The 22,149-nt window shown below is 36.0% G+C and overlaps 1 protein-coding gene across 1 annotated transcript; it reads left to right on the top strand.

Annotated features, from left to right (window-relative positions):
- Window positions 1–6,353: 6,353 nt before the first annotated feature.
- Window positions 6,354–9,026, top strand: LOC145001658 (transcription factor VIP1-like). Its single transcript, XM_078961011.1, has 4 exons — window positions 6,354–6,981; window positions 7,415–7,547; window positions 7,739–7,823; window positions 8,610–9,026. Exons 1-4 carry the CDS (start codon window positions 6,422–6,424, stop codon window positions 8,849–8,851), a joined length of 1,020 nt encoding a protein of 339 aa, XP_078817137.1. The 5' UTR covers window positions 6,354–6,421; the 3' UTR covers window positions 8,852–9,026.
- The last annotated feature ends 13,123 nt before the right edge of the window (window positions 9,027–22,149 follow it).

Genomic DNA, 22,149 nt, shown 5'->3' with positions numbered 1-22,149 from the left:
GTATGGTCCCATGTCCTTAATTCTGGTGCTGATATGGCGACTGGGGAATTCCGATAAAGTAGGTCTGTAGAAGATTATTTTCTTGCTTTCTTTCTATCAGTCACATGTTGTCTTCTCTCTGTGATTGGAAGAGATCTGACCCGTACTGCAACATATGCAACTCTATCTATATGCATCTCCTTCTATATGCAATTATTTATGTCTGTTAGTCATATGATGTCTCCTTTGCATGATAAGATTTTATCCGACCTGGAACACAACATATGCAAAATTCTATTTCTCAATCCCTCTAATTCAGTTAGTCATATGTTAATCCCTCTACATGATTAGAAAATATCCGACCTGGGAATACGACATATGCATTTCTAAATCTATCTTCTTCCTTAATAATTGTGTGTTCATCTAAAGTAAGGAGTACTTTGGAAGTTCTTGATTACCTGGGTATATCAGGAAATGGGAAACACATTCTAGTACATCTAAAATTGAACATTTAATAGGTTGTATGTAGATCTCACTGCTAAATTTAGGTGGACAACAATATCTTTGGTCGTCGTCAGCCAAATGGTCCCTTTAGGAATATTATTTAGGTATATAGGGTCAAAAGTCTTGTCACTTATAATCTATCAAATATTGTCACAAAATTTTGTGTTTAAGTGGATTACAATATCGGCGATTGACCAGATCTATTATTGAAGGTGAAGGTACTGAAAACAGGTTAAGGTTGTCTTAAAACTTTGATCCCAAAAGTATAAATTTTTGAAGTGGTGAAAAGTTTTTAGAGTCATTTTATTTTATTTTATTTTTATTTTTATTTCTAAAAATTAAAAAATTAAAAAAATTAAAAATTGTTAGTTTGAATTTAATTTTTTAGATTTTATCTTATTTTTATTTTATTTTTATGTCTTCAAATTGTTTTCATTTTAATTAAATTGGATGTATTGGGTTTGAATTTAAGGCATTTGGTTTGCAGCCCATGGGTTTTTGGCCGGATCTGGTATTAGGTATAAAAGGGAGCATTTGCGGCTGCAAACCCCACTTTCCTCACAATTTCGTTTATAGCCACAAACATCTCTTCCCTTTCTCTCTCAACTTCTGATTTCGATCCATCATTTGTTTGTGCGTTTTTTCTGAAATTAAACCTCAACTTATCAAGGTATAATGATTGTGAAGGCCATAATGCTAAAATCTAACTTGATTCATTCATATTTTGCAGGTTATAAATGCCTATATGTGTTCGGAATTGTTTACCGTCATAGATCTGATTACAACCATAAATGCGTTTACCGTCGTTAAGCCGTTTACAACTGTAAATGCGTTTACTGTCGTAAACCCATTTACAGCCGTAAACATGTTTACAGCTGTAAACTCGTTTTTCAACCATATACTTATTTTTCATTTGAATAAAGAAAATAAATTTAAGGCCAAATCAACTTGTAATTGAATTTTTTTTAATTGCTTAAATTCTTGATTTTCTCACTTGGCTTGTTTTAATGCAGATCAAATGACTAACTTGAACTTTTCGGAAAATCACAATATTGTTGCTTATTTGTCAGATCCTCCAGCATGACATCAAGAGTTTAGGTCCATGATTCATGGACTTAGAACTTGCAGACTTGCTCATGCTTATCAAACGAATCCAGAGGAGTTGGTTATGTAGTTTTGGGATAAAGCTTCAGTTAGTGAATGAGAAAATAGAGAAAGCATAGTGGAGTCTGTTATACAAGGAAGAAAGATTATAGTGTCAGAACGGATTATACGCAAAGTACTTCAATTCAAAGACCAGCCAGGATTTCCGACTGAAATTCATGTTGAAAAGACTGAAGAGATTCTAGAGAGAATGAGCTATGAAGGAGTGTTCCCTCCCACAATGAAAAGGCTTTTGCCTCCGTATTGGCATTTTCTTGCTCACTCCTTCGTAATTTGCATCTCTGGTAGAAAAACAAGTGTTGATGAAATTTCACTTCTTAACACTGGCGCCATAGTTGCTTTAATCATGGATATTGAATTTATTTTTTCAAGATATGTGCTGAATAAGATGAAGAACAACTTACAAGGGAAGAGGAAAGAAATTTTTTTGATGTATCCAAGATTCCTTCAGATGACCTTTGATAGTAAATATCCAGACTTAGAAAGGAAAGGTGATTCCTTGGATTTGAAAACTTTGGGTGCAAACACGTTGGGTTTAATGAAGCAAAATCGCAAGGGTACAAAATTCGTATTTCAAGGAAAATAGCCGTTGGAGAAATTTGGTCAATTTGCTAAGATTGGTGAAGCTTATGAATCAAAAAGTTCCTTTAATGATGAAGATGATGAGGTCGCTGTTTCTGATCATGAAGAAGATGTTCTTCATGTTGCAATTATTGTTGAAGAACATGTGCCAGTAACCAATAAAGATGAAAATGATGATGATGAATAAATGGGTCAAGAGGATGATGTCTTAGTTTTGATGATGATAAGGATGAAGATGATGATGGAACTGAAATGGTTCAAGGTGATGACTTATCAGGCTATGAGAATGCTGATCTGGACTTTGATTTCGAGCAGAATATTGATTTCGAGCCAAACAATGATGACCTCAATTTGTTTTTTGATGACATCAATGACATTGTAAATCCTTCAACTGATTCAGGGAGAGATGTTAACGTTCCTAAAGTGTCACTTTCAACAAGTGATCAGATGGCCGAGGTTATTGCTAATCTGGATTCTTCTGCAAGGATTCCTCCCCGTGCAGATCTTACTCCTGCCATTACGCCATCTAATAGTGATCTTCATGAGACACCATCCTCCCAGCCTCCACTCAAAAGGAGAAGAGTCGATTCAAGGCCGAGAGTGCTTATCAGGGAACATGTTCAAGACATTTAACAGTCCGCTGCAGCCGAAACTCCAACCGAACCAACCCACTTTGATAACCAAACAATGCATGAGGAGCCCAACACTGCTCGCTCACCTTTTGAAACCGAGAGTTCTTCAGCTCCTGGTGGCTTACCAACTCCCCAACCTGTGCATGATGTTGCCTCGGAGAGGCTTGCCAGATTTTTAGCTCAACAAGATTCTGACCCTACACCCCGAGGCAAAGGTGTATCTATTGGTGTAAGGAGTTTTGGGGGAGTTGATCTATTAATTTCTGAGCTTCATGCAGAGATTGGAATCTTGAACCCGAAGATTATCGAGAGAGATATTTTGATAAGAACTCTAGATTTTCGAGTTTCTGATCTTGAAAAGGAAAATCTTGAAAAATCTCAACAAATTTCAGTTCTGTAGCTCAATCTGGGTGCTCTATCCACTGGCTACTTTGATTTTAAGAACAAGCTGATTAGTGAATTTTGAGACAAATTCAAGACATCCAGCGGAGAGACCAGTGCAGTCGAGACTCATCTCAATGCCCATATCCAAGCATCTCAATAAGACCCACTCAATGATCCTCCAACTGTTCGAACCACTCGTATTGTTGATCGATTTGATGTCGAACCTGCTTAAGGTAATCCCAGAGTTACTTTGAAGCTAGATCAGAAGCGTGTCTCTACTAAAAGGAAAGGGAAATAGCTTTTCATTAAGACATCTGACAAGAATGTGTTGTTGGTTTTAGTGTCACCATGTCATTTTAAGTAATTGGAACCAACATGTGAGGTAAGAGGCTTCATGATTTGTACTCTAATATATGTACGGGGTTGTGCGGAGTGCATGTATGTATAAGATCGAATCAGAAGTTGGTTCAACGACTAGTCGGGGGTCCGGGGTTTCCAAAGGGGCAGTGCCCCTAGCGGGGTCCAAGGGGCAGTTCCCCTGGCTGGGGTCCCGCTGCATTAAATTCGGATTAACATTACTTGCTTCCAAAGCAACTAATGACAGCCCAACCCTAATGAAACCCTAATCGTGTTTAATATATAAACAACTCTTCCTCTACAGAAGAGGGTTACGATCTTAAGCTCTTGTTTTCATTAGACTTTCACAGAATCCTATAGTATATTGGCTTACGTCTTGTGTGCCTAGAAACGTAAGTTTCCACTTTGATTATCCTAGGCTGAATTTCTTGTAACCCAGACATAGGTTAGAAATATCAGTTCGGAAAGTGATATCACGATCTAAGTTTTTATCCAAATCTCTACCACAAACCCTAAACTTCCCAACAGAATGTTCGTGGAGACCAACCTCAACTGACCGTAACTGAGCTGGAAAAGAAGCGGTTCAGAACCAAATATGGCGACCAATCAAGAATACTGATGTGGGGATTTTAGACAAATTAAATATTTGGGCGGTGAAAAGAAAGAGTGGAAACACGGAATACTATAAACACACGAATGATTTTGGGTCTTGGATAAAAGTAGATCTGACTAAGCTTGCTAATGCTCCCTTCCATAACCCATCAGTTGATCCTCAAGGGAGTTACTTCAAACTCTTTTTGGAGAATCAAGTGAAGAGGAAGTTTGTTGGAATGAAGACAACATAATCATTTGTGAAGAAAGCTAAAGATGTCCTTGATCCAAAAACCAACAAAGCCATGAGAACTGTGATGTGGCCTCCTACAAATCAGATGAAAGAAATTCTCATTATTCAGGATTTCTATGATGAATCTCTTCATGATATGGAATATTAGGTTTTCGATGAGGCCACAGCCACTGCTGTAATCAAATTCCCAACTGGTGTATTTCATGTTGTTACGATGAAGGATCTCCTCCAGTTCGGTGAATGTGACAATCACACCTTGGCTTAACATCAAATCGTGGTGAAAAATGAGATTTTCAAGCCCACCGCTAAAGAGTTCACAAGTATGATCGCTGAGATTATTAGCAAGAATATGTGGTTGGGGGCAATGGGAAGATCCGAGCTCATGTTAGTCTCAAACCAAAAGGGAGACTGTTAGGTCATATTTTATTGTTTTGAGCTATGCATTTTTTTTTTGTATATGTTGTGTTGGTATTTTTCATGTAATTATAAGGGTTGCAGTTTGTGTGTTGTTTGCGGCTGAAACGCGTTTACGGCTGTAAATGTGTTTGCAACCACTGTTCCCTATATATAGTGTCTGTTGGTGTCAGATTACGGTAGCAATTTACAGTCGTATGCGTGTGTTTTCGAGTCCATTGTACCTGACGTTTGCAGCTAATATAAACGTGTGCAATTTGGATCATTCTTGCTTCTATTCCTTGTTTTATCATTTTTTGGTTTGATCTTGTGTTGATAACTAGCTGGTTCTCAGTTTTTCAGGACTTACAGGTGGTCATAGGATGGTGTAACTCATCACAATAAGAACATTGCCAAAAAAGGTAAGGAAAAACAATGTTGACTACAATCTTAATCCATGAAATTTAAAGGTCATATGAGCTCACCACTATTTAATAGTGGTGATGAGATGATTGTGGGCTAAATGAAATTTAAATGTTGACTACAACCATCGGTGACAGTGGTGGTTTGTGGTGGTGATGTTTGGTGTTTTAGTGAGAAATATAAGAAGAATGAATGCTAGATGAAGGAGATTTCATACCAAAACAAAAGATTATTGCAGACACCTCCTTTTTGCTCCACTTTCTCCTCTTAAGATTTCGACAAACAAGCTTTCCACGACCAAACTCTTGTCAACCACCACAAACACTCGATTTCTCTATCTCATTTCATTTCCGTACCGCACCTCCCCTCCCTCTTCACACTCTAAAACTGGTCATAACACCTCAAGACAGAGATTTTAGATCTACGATATCATATTTAGGTAATAACCTTCCATTATTATAAACTTTAATATAAATTATAATTAAATGTTTCCCAACGATGTGACAGAATTCCATAAATACATAAAAAAAACAAATGCATACCTCAAATGTCGTTGATTTGACATATGAAAATGCAATGGCCTTCACAAAGTTGTTTTTTGACATGATGTACTAGTTTTTACACTTAATGCTTTATTTTTTCGTTTCCACAAATAGAGCTTTGAGAGATAATACATCACTTACGGTTTAAGATTTGTAAAATTAAAGAAAAAACTTCTTTTTATAGGTAAAGTGACTCTCTCTTCTTCTGCATACGATTTACTACTAAATTACAATTGATTATACTTTTATATCGTGATTACAGAATACTAATATAAAAATATTTATTCGAAGTTTTTTTGTTAAAAAAATATTATTTTTTAATATGTAATATAACATCTTACTACAGGAAGTTAAATGTTTTGGTATCATTAAATGGAAAAATATTTTATTGGTGTATCATGTTTTCAAAAGTGTTTGATTATTTTATTATAGTAATAATAATAAATAATAATAAGACATGAAAAATAAAATACAATTTTGTGAAATGACAAAAACACCCTTGCCTCGACATCGGAAAACACGCGCTCCCTTTTTTTCCTCTCAATATCTCTCTATGGTACAAGAAGTGTCATGCCTGCACTTCACCTGCCGCTGCCCAAAAACTGGTGCTGGCTTTTATGGACCCCAAGTTCGCCGGAAAACCAATCGCCTCCGCCTCATATTACGGCGGTGGACGGATGGACATCGAACAGATGCCTGAAACACCCAACCGAGGCGCCCACCACCGCCGCGCCCAGTCAGAGACGTTCTTCCGTTTCCCAGACGAAGACATCCTTCTAGATGATGTTGTTGCCGACTTTAATTTCGCCAACATCGACTTACCTTCTCTCTCATCCGACGCTCCCATCCCCACAACCACCGGCGAATCATCGTCTAAGTCGGAGGGAGAGTCATCAGACGTCAACGCCGTCAAATCGACGGCGAGTAGACCTCCGGGACCCGTTAATCATATCAGAAGCCTCTCTGTGGACGCTGATTTCTTCGATGGGTTAGGTTTAAGCTCCGCCGCCGAGGCGAGCGGTGGGTATCGTCATAGGCATAGTAATTCGATGGATGGGTCCGCCGCGTCGTCTTTTGAAGGGGATTCGATGTTGATGATGTTGGATAATTCGAAGAAAGCCCTTGCCCCTGATAAACTAGCTGAACTTGCTTTGATCGACCCCAAGAGAGCTAAAAGGTTTCGATCGTGTCCTTATTTTCTCTCAAAGTTTCTAACTTTTTTGTTACTTCTTCAATTGGGTCCCATTTAATTGATCAATTTCTTCACAAACCTACGCAATTTGCTAAAAGTTTTCATCTTTTCAAAAGATCTTTTGTTTCTCATCCTTCTTATGCTTAAGGGTTGTTTAAATTATGCATTTTGAAAGTGATCACGTAATTATTGCCACTTAAATCTATATCATGATTATCATTGTCGGATTGTTAGTTTGATAATTAGAGTAAAATTGCTTATGACTATTCGACTATCACAACTTCAATTAGCACATAATCACTTTAAGAACATGTATCCAAACAAATTCCCAATTAGTAGTGGAGTTTAATTTCATTACATATTGGTAAAAGGCCTGATATTTGATTCAATTTTATATGGCTTTGTGGTTTGTATGTAGAATTCTTGCAAATAGACAATCAGCTGCACGATCAAAGGAGAGGAAAATAAGGTATACAAGTGAATTGGAGAGAAAAGTACAAACCCTTCAAAATGAGGCAACAACATTGTCTACCCAAGTGACAATGCTCCAGGTATGTGTAAAAAGACGTAAATACCCTTGTGGTTGAAATTAGCCCTAGGAAAAACTTGTCATGTCTCCTAAATGGTAACTTTAAAATTATTGACAGGATTAAAATACTTTTGAACAATAATAAAAATAGAAAGAAAAGACGTGAAATTCGATATAAATTTATTGTATTCATTATTTTTTATTGTGATGCAGCGGGATACGACTGGACTAACCTCTGAGAACAAAGAGCTCAAGCTGCGGTTACAAGCCATGGAACAACAAGCAAAACTTAGAGATGGTAATTAGCATTTTAAAGATAAAAAGACTTAATAATGAGGACATGACTTAATCCATTAAGCTATATATTGTTGTTCATTTTTGACTTAAATACGATAAGATTTTTTGTTTCATTGAGTCCTAATTGTTTACGAATTTGTTCTCATTTATTTTTTCCCTACCATTTCCTCAAGTATCCAACGTTTTTTCTTAAATATTTACTAAGGCATTATACTTTAAAAAATCGACCAAATTATAGCTTTGTATCTTTAACTTTTTAACTTTTTTCTTATTAGGACATTGTACTCTGAAAAATCTACCCTATTATGCCTGGAATTTTTTTTTTCTTTTTTTTTTTTTTTTTAAATTTGGATAATGTAATAGGTAGGATTTTCTAAGAGAGTCTATAATGGTTTATTTGTTTTGTAACATCAACAAAAAACTATCTTTATAAATCTTCTCTAATGCATAAGCTTTTTCTAATAATAATAATTTATCCTCGAATATTTGAAATGTTTTATAAAGCACCCTTCTCTAATTTGTTGTTTTAAACTAACGTCATATTTGATATTTGTTTTATTTTTATGAAGTATGTAGTTATATTATTAAAAAAAAAAACGATAAAAATAATGTAATGAGCGCTATGTTTTTTAAATATGTAACATTTGTGTTTTTAATCGACATGAAAAATGCAAATGAAAGCATGTTCTATTTTTTTTTCATTCATCGTTATTAATTTTTGTAATTTCAAAGTTAAATTACTTTGTATTTACATAATTTATTTTTTCATTTTTTTTTTGTTCAACAGCTTTGAATGAAACCCTAAGAGCAGAAGTGCAGCGGCTCAAAATCGAGACCGGTCAACTGCCGCCACTTAATGGGATGAACTACCACCACCACCGCTCATTGCCGCCCCAATATTCATCACACCAACAAACATTTCATCACTTTGGTAATCAGAACCCTCAACAGCCGCCACAACAGCAGATCCGGCCACCTGATGCTGCCACTAACCGCCCGCCCAAACCGACCTTCATGGACTTTAATTAACAAATATCATAACATTTTCGGGTGCATTTGGGCTTTGAGGGCTTTTTGGTATTATATCATTTTGTAGATAAAAATGGGATGTGTGGATGCATGTGATAATTATTTGTTATATAACTTAAAAGCTCTTTTTTTTTTTTATATATATGGAACTTGGGATGATGATGCTTAGGCTTGACTTTGAAAAGTCAACTGTGAATTTGGTTTTAAAAACGTGTTTTGTATCCTTATTAATCATGATTAATTCATTTTAACTAAAATGAGAGGTATAAAAATAAAATATATATTTTTTCGGTTAAAATGAGAGATGTAACAGTCAAATTATTATTATTATTATTATTATTTTAAATTTGATTAGTGAAAAATAATAAATATATCATCTCCCTTTCGAAATGACTAATGACATACTTTTCTAAAACGTAAATTGTCGATCAATCTGACTACTATTGGACATCGTTGCAACCTCACATCTCACCTTGTGACACCAATAAAAAATTTATTTTTTATTTTTAGATTATAGTTGAATAAACTTTGCTAATGTTATGAAATATTAGTTTGTGAATGATTATTGGATTTTTCATTTCTCCCATAACTTCTCATCATTATTTAGCATTAGTGACAACCATTTCAATGTGTTTTATGAATGTAATAATACACCATCATAATGTGCATTCATATTATAGCTAATCTTTCATCTTATTTGGATAGTATAAATAGTGAGCGATATGTATTAGGCACTTGATGATTTCATCACAAGTATTGGAATAAAAGTTTTCTCTACTCTCTTGTCTTTCTTTACTTTATAATTTATCTTGTTATTTGATCATATTTTATAACACGTTATCAGCACGAATCTACCATAGAGGTCTAACTCCTTATTGTTCTTATCATTTTTAGGTATGTATTTTTTTTTTTATTTTTTTTTTATAATTTTACATGTACAATGCTTATAACTTATTTTATAGAATTTCTTAACTAACAATTCCTTAACATACAAGTCTTTATTTTGATTTCTATCTTCATTATGGAAAACCATGCTAGAGAAAACTTTCTATAGTTTTCATACTACTAACATGCTCCTGCAGTAGCAATATCATGAGAAATGTTTAAAATAAATATGAATTAATCTCATGTCTTCTTGTGGCTAAACAAAAAGAAAAGTTATTGATGAAAAATCACCAATCAATCCCGACCGGTTCTAGTGCATTCCCTGAAGTGAATGCAACATCATATAATCATAATAGTCGTGAGTCTAACCGAGGTCGTGGAAGTTATCATAATTATCATGAAAATAACAAGATTACAAGCAACCACTAGAAGTTGGAAAATAGCAAAAATCCACATCCTAATGATAAAATTGATCAAGGAAAAAATAAAGTTGAAAATGTTTGTCACCGATTTGGAATGACCGTTCATTGCTCTTGTACATGCCGCTTACCAAAGCATTTTGTTGATCTTTGTCAAACTTATCTAAAATCTAAAGAAAAATAATATATCAAAACAAATTTTATTCAAAGTGATATTCATGAAGATCAACTAGAAATGACACATTTAGATGTTGCCGATTTTCTTGTCTACCCAGAAGGGACAAGTGGTGATATGGATGGTGATTGATCAGAATAATGTAAAGTTTTGTTTCATGACATTTATTATGTTTTTATGTCATATTTGTTTCATGAGAAATGATATCGTCACAATCTTCCCAAATTAATAAAATATGAATTTATTTCTCTAAGTTGAATGTTTCTTATGTTTTTATTTATTTATTGAAAAGAAACATGGATATTCGCAAAAAAAATAGTAAAGATACATATCTTGCAGATAATGCAATAACACATAGCATTTTTAATAATGAAAAGTATTTTGCTTACTTATCAATTAGAGAAGCAAATATTAATATAATAACAAGTAATGCAAAAATGATTGAAGGCTCCGGAAGAGTGAATATAATATTACAACAAGGGACACTAATTACAAATTAGTGATGCATTATTTTTGTCTAAATCACCAAGATTGAAGGCTCCAGAAGAATGAATATAGTATTACCACAAGTGGAAATAATTACAATTGGTGATGCATTATTTTTATTAAAATCACCAAGAAATTTATTAAGTTTTAAGGATATTCGGTCTAACGGATATCCTATTGAAACAACTAATGATGGTAATAAAAATTATCTCAACATTACAAAAATGATATCGGATAAGAAAAGTTTTTTGGAAAAATTACATGTATTGTCCTCCAGATTGTACTATACAAATATTACAATGATTCATGCTATTGAAAATATTACAATGATTCATGTTATTGAAAATAAAAAATGTATGATATTACCTTCATAGTTTGGCATGACTGTTTGGGCCATCCCGGATCAATTATGGTATGTAGAATAAATGAAACTTGAAGTGGTCATTCCTTGAAAAACCAGAAGATTTTTCAAGATAATGAATTGTGTTGCATGATCTCAAGGAAAATTAATTTCCAGTCCATCATTGAACAAAGTTGGGTATGAAAGTCTTAGTTTCTTACAAAGAATTCAAGAGGATATATATGGACTAATTCATCCAACACCATGTGGACCATTTAGATATGTTATGGTTTTAATTGACGCGTCAACTAGATGGTCACATGTGTGCTTGTTGTCTAGTCATAATTTGGTTTTTGCAAGATTACTTGCATAAATAACTTGCCTAAGGGCACATTTTCCCGATTAACTAATTATGAAAATTTGACTTGATAATGTTGGAGAATTTACATCATAAGCTTTTAATGATTATTCCATGTTGATTACGACAACTATTGAACATCATGCTGCATACGTTCATACACAAAATGGTTTAACTGAGTTGTTAATCAAACACCTTTAACTAATTGCAAGACCATTACTAATGCATTATAAACTTCCTAATCAACATAAGGGCATGAAACTTTACATGCAACATCACTTATATGCATAATGACAACTAGTTATCATGAGCTCTCCCCTACTCAACTGGTTTGCGGTCAGGAACCAATTATTTACCATCCAAGGATGTTTGGATGTATAATTTATGTACCCATTTCTCCACCTCACTTCACAAAAATGGGTCATCAGGAAGAATCAGAATCTATGTTGGATATGAATCTCCATCTATAGTAAAATATTTAAAATCATCAATTGGAGATTTATTTACAGCTATATTTGATGATTATTATTTTGATGAATCATATTTTCCAACATTAGGGGGAGAAATAAAGAAGCTGGAAAATAAAATCTCTTGAAAGGAATTGTCACTTTCAGTTTTAGATCATCATTCAAGTCAATGTGAACTTGAAATAAAAAAAAATTCCTTTACAAAATGTAGCAAATCAATTGTCAGATGCATTTACTGATCCTAAGTGAGTAACAAAGTCTCATGTACCAACTATACTTACTCCAGTTATAATTGATATCTCAGAAGGAAACAAAAAAAAAATACTACTGCAAATGAATCTTAGGCATGCTTGAAGCGTGGAAGATCAGTCAGTTCCAAAGATAAAAATCCTCCAAAATGAAATGAAGCAAATACAATTGATGGTCCAAAAGAGAAAACATAATCTCTTGAAAAGATTAATGAAGCTCTAGAAGAGCCCAATGACATAACAAAAGAAAATGAGGTACCTGAAAAAATGAAAATGATGAGATCTCAATAATTATGTCATGACAAAAATAAGATGGAACCAAAATAAGATAGATGTCGACGATAATTTTTCATATCATGTTCCACGCGCGATTATAAAGAAAATGAGGATCTTGAACCTTCAGTAATGTATGAATAGAAAATATTGGTCAAAATGGAAAGATGAAATAAATAAAGAGCTTAATTCTATTACTCAGCGAAAAGTTTTTGGACATGTAGTTCGTATACTAAATAGAGTAAGAACAATGGGACACGAATGGGTATTTATGCGCAAAAGAAACGAGAAAAATGAAGTTGTGAGATATAAAGCAATATTTGTTGCACAAGGTTTTACCCAAAGACCCGAAATTGATTATGAAGAAATGTATTCTCCAGTAGTTGATGCAATTACATTTAGTTATTTTATAAGTTTAACAACATATGCAGAACTGGAGATGTGTCTAATGGGTGTATTTACCGGTTATTTATATGGTTCACTTGAAAATGATATGTATATGAAAATCCCAGAAGGGTTTAAGGTGCCAGAAGCACAAACTTCTAATTCTCGTGAAGTATATTTGGTAAAATTAAATAAATCTTTGTATAGATTGAAACAATTTGGCTGTATGTGTTTCAATTGTTTTAGTACATTTTTGTTGAAAGAGTGCTATAAAAATGATCCATTAAGTCCATGTGTATTCATAAAAAGATTTGGATCAGAATTTGTGATAATTGTTGTTTACGTAGATGATTTGAACATAATTGGAACTCCTGAAGAATCGGAAAATGCCACTTCTTGTTTGAAAGAAAATTTTGAAATGAAAGATCTTGGTAAAACGAAATTTTGTTTGGGTCTTCAAATTGAGCACACCAAAAATGGAGTTTTTGTACATCAATCTAGTTATCTAGAAAATGTGCTTAAAAAGTTTTATATGAATAACTAACATCCATTGAGTACCCCCGATGGTACTAAGGCATTTAGATGGCAAAAAGGACCAGTTTCGGCCTTGTGAAAAACATGAAAAACTTCTTGGTCCCGAAGCACCATATCTTAGTGCTATTGGTGCACTGATGTATCTTGCTAATAATACGAGACCTGGTATATCTTTTGCTGTAAACTTATTAGCAAGATATAGTTCTTTCCCAACAAGAAGACATTGGAATGGAGTCAAACACATTCTTCGATATCTTCGAGGTATTATGGATATGGGCTTATATTATTCAAATTCATCAAATGCGGAGTTAATTGGTTATGCAGATGTTGGATATTTGTCTGATCCACACAAAGCTCGATCCCAAACAGGTTATTTCTTCACTTGTGGAGGTACCACAATCTCTTGGCGTTCTGTTAAACAAACTTTAGTTGCTTCTTCTTCTAACCATGCAGAGATTATAGCAATTCATGAGGCAAGCCGTGAATGTATTTGGTTAAGAAATTTAACTCATCACATTCGTGAGAGTTGTGGTCTAACTTCTAACAGGGACGCTCCAACCATACTATATGAATATAATGTGGCTTGTATAGCCCAATTCAAGGAAGGGTTTATCAAAGGAGACGAAACCAAACATATATCACCAAAGTTTTTTTTACTCATGATCTTCAAAAAGAGCGTGGCATCTGTTGGAATAGTGTCTAAGGCTGCAACTATAATAGGCAAGTATTTGATCCTGTTGTGCATGGTCCTTTTGGGTTGCCTTCACCATAGCAACTTGATGGATGATTTGTTAAAAGAGAGTAAATATTATAAGGAATACTATATGGTTATTTGATTAATATAAGTCATAGATTAATTGGAATTAATTTGGTGACTTAAAGAGATTAATTAAATAAGAGGGTATAAACTGTCAATTGTTTGATAGTTACACTTTAGACTATAAATCCTTATCCTAGATAGGATGGACGATTTCTAGGGCTTGGATAAGCCAAAATCGTCCATAGGGTTATCAAGGAAAGGATATGGATCAACTTAAAGTCTAAGTTATCCAATTAGGGTTAAAGCTGTTATCCTTAAGGAGTCTACAAGTATAAATAGACCATAGGGGTGAGGGAATTCAACACACCATCTAAAGTAGAGATACTCTGGCCGAATTCCTCCCCTCTCCTCTCTCCTAAATCATCTTGCTTGCTATTGGTGTTTGTAAGCCATTAGAGGAATGACATTTGTGACTCTAGAAGCTCCAAGACAACAAGATCAACAAGGAATCCAAAGGTATGATTCTAGATCTATTTCAATGTTGTTATTTAACCTAATTAGCCATTAGAAGTCTTGGATTCAAAGCATGTTTAACTAGAAAGCCTAGATCTAAGCATTAGGGTTTTGCATGCGCACATAGGAAAGTTCTTATGGCTAAAACCCATCAGTGGTATCAGAGCCTAGCTTGGTTTTCTTTAATTTGTTTCTTGATTAACTGAAACAAACCTGCAAAATTCGATTTTGGGTTTATGATTCATGGACTCGGCGAGTTCCAAAGTGGACTCGGCGAGTCCCTTTGTGTACTCGGCGAGTCCGGGCGTCAGGATTAGGCAAAACCGGGATTTTTTCATGTTTATCTTATGGAAACTTACCTTAATCATATTAGATCAACCCTAATCCGTTTTTTTTATATATATGACTATAATCTTGATCTAATTAAAGATATTTATCATCTAATAAAATATTTAATTTCCTTATGTGATAAATGATTAATTATTTTGATAATTATCTTAAAAGAAATCTTGGATAAATCAAATAAAGATAATTAGGATATTAATTGTTAATTGGAATTATTTGTTATTTGATCCTCCATGTTTTAAATGTTTAAAACCTACCCTAAAGTTTTGAAATTTATATTTGTGATTAAAAGTTTTAATTTAGACAACTTAAATTTCAAACCCTAGATTTTAAAAGGTTTTAAAATACAACCCTATACTAATATGATATTACTAGAATAATATATATATGTATAACTAAATGCTAGTCTTACCGTTAGTAGGCCTCATTCACGAAGCCGATCTATAAGGTGGGTATAAGGTTGCGGCCTATAAAATGGCGCTTAATGGGTGTACACTCACACCCACCGCTTGCTTGATTGGTGGAGGGTCGTTAGCCGAACGGGTAGGATAGGGCAACCTCATCTTCTCATTAAAAGTATAATAAGAAATACAAAGTAACTACACGTTTTAAAAATTTACCAATCTTAGTTACTTTAGGAAAAGTGAATTGATACAATCCCATGAAATTACACTTTGCACCTTGCTGAGAAGTTAGTGGAGCGTGTGTGGTTTACCGGCACACTAATTGGTTCTAAGCGAAGGTGGCAAAGGGTGATTCATTGTTTATCATAGTTCGATGGAGCGTGTGTGGTTTACCGGCACATCGAATAGGTGATCGTTACAATGAAGGCACCATGTGAATTTGCATGGTAATTCACACCCGCTTTGTGATCCTCGGCATCCCAGTCACAAACGAGAGGGGCATATCGAGATTTAAACATGCCATTGAATAGTTTCAATGAATCTCATCCGAACCTAGGAATTCTCAATAACACTTAGGACTAATAGTTTAAGTTTTGTAATGGAGAATTAGTGAATCGTCATTCACTTACCTTCAATTTATTTGCATGTTAGATTACGGCATCCCTTTTCTAGTATGTAAATGTTATTGTTGGATCCTAGCCCTAATTTTCTTATTGGGTGATAATTAGGGATTATTATTCTAATCTATCTTTGTCCTTTTTCTAATTGAAGATGTCGAACGCAAGCAACGCTGCTGCTAGTTCTTTCACGTTGATGAGCCTTTGCCAAAAGGTCACCTTCGATGGAACGAACTTTAGCGAATGGATAAGATACATTCGCACCATTGCTCGCTATGAGGATAAAGAGAATGTCCTCGATGAGAAGCTCGAGAAAATCAACCCCGAAGTTGCTACTCCCGAAGAAATCACCGCCATTGAAACTCATGAGCGAGATGCAACGAAGGTACATTGCATCATGATCGTCACCATGAACTCCGAATTCCAAAAGTCCTACGAGGACATGTATCCATACGAGATGCATCAAGACTTGTTGGAGAGATACCACCAAAACGCGAGACAAGAGTGTTACGAGATTTTCACTAACATGATCTCCGCTAAGATGGGTCATGGAGAATCTCTTACCGTGCACCTGCAAAAGATGCAAAGGTATGTCGACCGCCTTCGCAAGTTAAATGTTGACTTCGGTGAAGACTTGGCGATCGATATGGTGCTTCACTCTTTGCCTCCGATGTACAACCAATTTAGGATGACCTACCACATGAACAAAGAGGAGGTCACCCTAAGCAAACTCCAAGGTCTTTTGAGAGTCGCTGAGAGCAACTTCAAAGACAAGTTTGTTGCACCTACTCCCAATCCATCTGCTGCTCCTGTCTTGGCTATTGGTCAAGGGAAGGGAAAGAAGAGGAAAGCTTCATCGAATAACTATCGCAAGGTGAAAGCCCGAGATGGTGCCTCTTCTAGTGGGACCAAAGTTGATCCCGCTAAGCCCTGCTCCAACCCAAAGGAGGCAGAGTGCCACCACTGCCACAAGATAGGACATTGGAAGAGAAGCTGCCCGGATTACTTGCAAGCGGTCAAAGAAGGAAAGATCAAGCCATCTTTCGCAGGTATATACACAATCAAATCTAACGATTCTAATCATGCTATTTCTTGGGTTCTTGATACCGGTTGTGGTTATCACATTTGTTCTAATGTGCAGGGACTAAGAAGAAGTAGGGATGTAGAGCAAGGAAGGATCAATCTAATCATGGGGAACAGAAGATCGTCGTCTGTGACCAAGATTGGAGTGTATTCTTTAGTGCTTAGGAATAGTTTGGTTTTAGATTTGAACAATTGTTGCTATTCGCCAGAAATGGCTAGAAACATCATTTCATTTCATGGTTTATATAGACAAGGATTTAGATTTTCTTTTAATAATGAGAATGGTTCTATTTTGGCTTATCTAAATGGTGTCTTTTACTTTGAAGCTATACCATGTAATGGAATATATGAAACTGTTATGATTGTTGATAACTTAGGAAATGATGTTTTGAATATTGATTCTTCCACTAGTATGGATAAAACATCCTTGTGGCATTGTCGTCTTGGACATGTCAACAAGAAACGCATAGCACAACTCCAAAAGGATGGAGTGTTGGAGTCATTCGACCTTAGGGAAGATGACACATGCGAGTCTTGTTTACTTGGAAAGATGACTAAGTCACCCTTCACGAGTACTTGTGAAAGGGGTGAGGGGCTATTGGACCTAATACATACCGATGTATGTGGACCCTTTAGATCAACCACGAAGGATGGGAACAGCTTCTATGTGACTTTTACCGATGACTATAGTAGATATGGGTATATCTACTTAATCAAGCAAAAGTCAGACACCTTTGAAAAGTTCAAAGAGTTCAAGAATGAAGTGGAGAATCAATTGGGCAGGAAAATCAAGATGCTTCGATCCGATCGAGGAGGAGAGTACCTAAGTCTTGAATTCCACGATTATCTCAAGGAGTGTGGAATAGTTTCGCAATTGACGCCTCCTAGGACACCGCAGTTGAATGGTGTGGCAGAAAGGCGTAATCGAACCTTATTGGATATGGTTCGCTCTATGATGAGTCGTGCTTCACTACCTATCTTCTTTTGGGGGTATGCCTTAGAGACTGCCGCCCATATCCTTAACCGAGTCCCTACTAAGAAGGTTGCCGAAACACCTCACGAGATGTGGACAGGGAAAGCTCCCTCGTTGGCACATATCAAGGTTTGGGGTTGCGAGGCTTTCGTAAGACGAGATACTCACGACAAGCTTGAACCTCGAAGTGAGCGATGTATTTTCATCGGCTACCCGCAAACATCCTTTGGATATCTCTTCTATAGACCGAAAGATAATGTTGTCTTTGTTGCGAGGAGAGGAGTTTTCCGAGAGTGAGAACTCATACACCAAGGAGACAGTGGGAGGCAAATCGAACATGAAGAGATTCAAGAGTCGATAGATGAAGGAACCTCTACCGCTGGCATTCAACCCGAGGAGGAAACTCCGGTTGAACCGATTGACGAATCCTTACCTCTCAGACGTTCCGATAGAGTTAGAGTTCATCCCCAGTTTTATGGTTTTCATATTACTACCGAAGGGGACACGTATATTAGTGATGGTACACTAGTAAATCTTGATGAACCTAATAGCTATAAGGAAGCCATGGCAGGCCCGGAGTCTGCGAAATGGAAAGAGGCAATGGATAGCGAGATCCAATCCATGTACGATAACCAAGTTTGGAATTTGGTTGATTATGTGCCTGAACGTAAGACCGTTGGGTGCAAATGGATCTTCAAAAAGAAGACCGACGTGGATGGGAACGTACACACATATAAGGCGCGATTGGTCGCGAAGGGCTTTACTCAAACTCCCGGAGTTGACTATGATGAGACCTTCTCACCAGTTGCGAAGATTAAATCTATTAGAGTGATGCTAGCAATTGCCGCATTTCATGATTATGAGATTTGGCAAATGGATGTCAAGACCTCTTTCCTTAACGGAAAGTTGGCTGAGGATGTTTACATGGCTCAGCCAGAGGGGTTTGTGGATCCGAAGCATCCGGATAGAGTGTGTAAGCTTGAGAAGTCCATTTATGGACTTAAGCAAGCGTCTCGCAGATGGAATCTTTACTTCGATGAGAAAGTCAAAGAGTTTGGATTTGTACGAAGCGAAGACGAATCTTGTGTATATGTCAAAGCCAGTGGGAGTATAGTAAGCTTCCTCGTTCTATATGTCGATGACATATTACTCATAGGGAACGACATCCCGACTCTGCAGGAGGTTAAGTCCTGGATCGGGAAGTGCTTCGCTATGAAGGACCTCGGAGAGGCTTCTTACATTTTGGGAATAAGGATAGTAAGAGAAAGAAGTAAGAGACTAATTGGACTTAGTCAGAATACTTACTTAGAGAAGGTACTAAAACGTTTTAGTATGGAAAAATCAAAGAAGGGAGAATTACCGATACAAGGAAATGCCAAGTTGAGTAAGACTCAAAGTCCGAGTACCGAAGCTGAGATAGCAGAAATGAGCCGAGTACCATACGCTTCCACAGTTGGCTCAATCATGTACGCTATGACTTGTACTCGCCCTGATGTAGCCTTCGCTTTTAGCATGGTTAGCAGATATCAAGGGAACCCTGGCAAAGCACATTGGATTGCGGTGAAGAACATCCTTAAGTACGTTCGGAGGACGAAAGAATGGTTCTTAGTCCTTGGAGGGAGTGATGACTTGAAGGTGCGAGGGTATAGTGACGCCAGCTTTCAGACCAACAGGGACAACTACCATTCGCAGTCGGGCTGGGTCTTTACCCTAAATGGAGGAGCAGTGACATGGAAGAGTTCCAAGCAGGAAACCGTAGCTGATTCAACGTGCGAATCAGAGTACATTGCAGCGATCGAAGCGTCGAAGGAGGCAATATGGCTAAAGAACTTCATTGGTGATCTTGGAGTTGTGCCGGCCATAAAGGAGCCCATGGAGATTTTCTGTGATAACGAAGGTGCGGTTGCCTTGACCAAGGAACCGAGGGATCATGGTAGATCTCGACATATCGACAGAAAATATCACTTCATTAGACATCGTGTAGAAGAAGGAAAACTCGTAGTGAAGAGGATATCATCAGAAGATAACCCAGCAGATCCGCTTACGAAGGGACTGAGTAGGGTTAAGCACTTGCAGCATGCTAGGAGTATTGGGCTGAAGGATGATATTAGTATAGATTAGATAGTATTAGAAACGTATAATAGATAAATGTAATTAACATTTGATGATTAAATAAAGGAGTTTTATTTATGAGTAAAGTTACTGTCACATGTTAATTGTTTAACTATTGTTTCACTTTGCATGTTTTAACTTCCAGAATAATTGAGTTTATTAGGAATAATCGGATTATTCAAATGGTCCACAATCGTTCATATGCTGGGAGTAGATATGAATGAAGATTGTCATGAATTGGTGTGTAGAATGTCTAAATGGTGTTAGACATAGCAAGGGTTGCTGCAACGTTCATGAGTGCTTATGAACTGGTTTTGAGCATTGGAATAAACCCGCACTTGCTAGAATCACTTTATGGAATACGATATAAAAGGTGATCGCAAGACGATAATATCATATAGTCTTAAAACCTAGATATATGATTTATTATTTGTTAATTGATTGTGCATTGATAATGCGAAAACGCATCAGTAACTTGGTGTTATAAAACGCATTGTTGTGTATAGTTGGTTAATGAATAAGTAAATGCATATAAGTCGAAGTTTATCTGTAAATTTTATCCTAAGAGGGTAGAAGAGATATCTTGGCCACTCGATGATTTGATTTGACTTATGTGCCGGGCCCGGTCAGAACCGAATTGATGTGTTTGATTAAGTTCTATGTCAAATAAATCAGAGATCGAGAAATCTAAATGCTTGACTAACCATTCCATAGGATTGCCAGCATGATATCTAACAGAGGACTGTACGATCCCTTATCTAAAGGACAAGATTGATTAGATCAGAGTTGACAGCGTCTTTGAGAGCTACGATTGCAAACCGAATTGCACTTGTATAGTTACTAGACTTATCCAAGTGGGAGACTGTTGGAATAGTGTCTAAGGCTGCAACTATAATAGGCAAGTATTTGATCCGGTTGTGCATGGTCCTTTTGGGTTGCCTTCATCATAGCAACTTGATGGATGATTTGTTAAAAGAGAGTAAATATTATAAGGAATAATATATGGTTATTTGATTAATATAAGTCATAGATTAATTGGAATTAATTTGGTGACTTAAAGAGATTAATTAAATAAGAGGGTATAAACTGTCAATTGTTTGATAGTTACACTTTAGACTATAAATCCTTATCCTAGATAGGATGGACGATTTCTAGGGCTTGGATAAGCCAAAATCGTCCATAGGGTTATCAAGGAAAGGATATGGATCAACTTAAAGTCTAAGTTATCCAATTAGGGTTAAAGCTGTAATCCTTAAGGAGTCTACAAGTATAAATAGACCCTAAGGGTGAGGGAATTCGACACACCATCTAAAGTAGAGATACTCTGGCCGAATTCCTCCCCTCTCCTCTCTCCTAAATCATCTTGCTTGCTATTGGTGTTTGTAAGCCATTAGAGGAGTGACATTTGTGACTCTAGAAGCTCCAAAACAACAAGATCAACAAGGAATCCAAAGGTATGATTCTAGATCTATTTCAATGTTGTTATTTAACCTAATTAGCCATTAGAAGTCTTGGATTCAAAGCATGTTTAACTAGAAAGCCTAGATCCAAGCATTAGGGTTTTGCATGCGCACATAGGAAAGTTCTTATGGCTAAAACCCATCAGCATCAACATCCAGAAAATTCATTCAAGTAACAACTTGGCAGATTTGTTCACTAAAGCACTCCCTACATCCAAATTTGAAAACATGGTACGAAATATTGGGATGTGACGCTTTAAGGAAATCAAGTGATGTGATGATCAGGGGGAGTTGGAAACATATTGTACTCTTTTCCTTAACTATGTTTTTCCCACTGGGTTTTCTTAGCAAGGTTTTTAACGAGACAATTGTTCCAAATATCTATTATTAATCATGTACTCTTTTTCCTTAATTAATGGTTTTTCCCATGAGGTTTTACCTATTAAGGTTTTAACGAGGCAT

This window comes from Lactuca saligna, chromosome 6 (assembly GCF_052625555.1).
Source record: "Lactuca saligna cultivar CGN05327 chromosome 6, ASM5262555v1, whole genome shotgun sequence".
Taxonomy (NCBI): Eukaryota; Viridiplantae; Streptophyta; class Magnoliopsida; order Asterales; family Asteraceae; genus Lactuca; species Lactuca saligna.
Note: the sequence above shows the minus strand (reverse complement) of the source record. Positions and strands in the feature narration are given on the sequence as shown.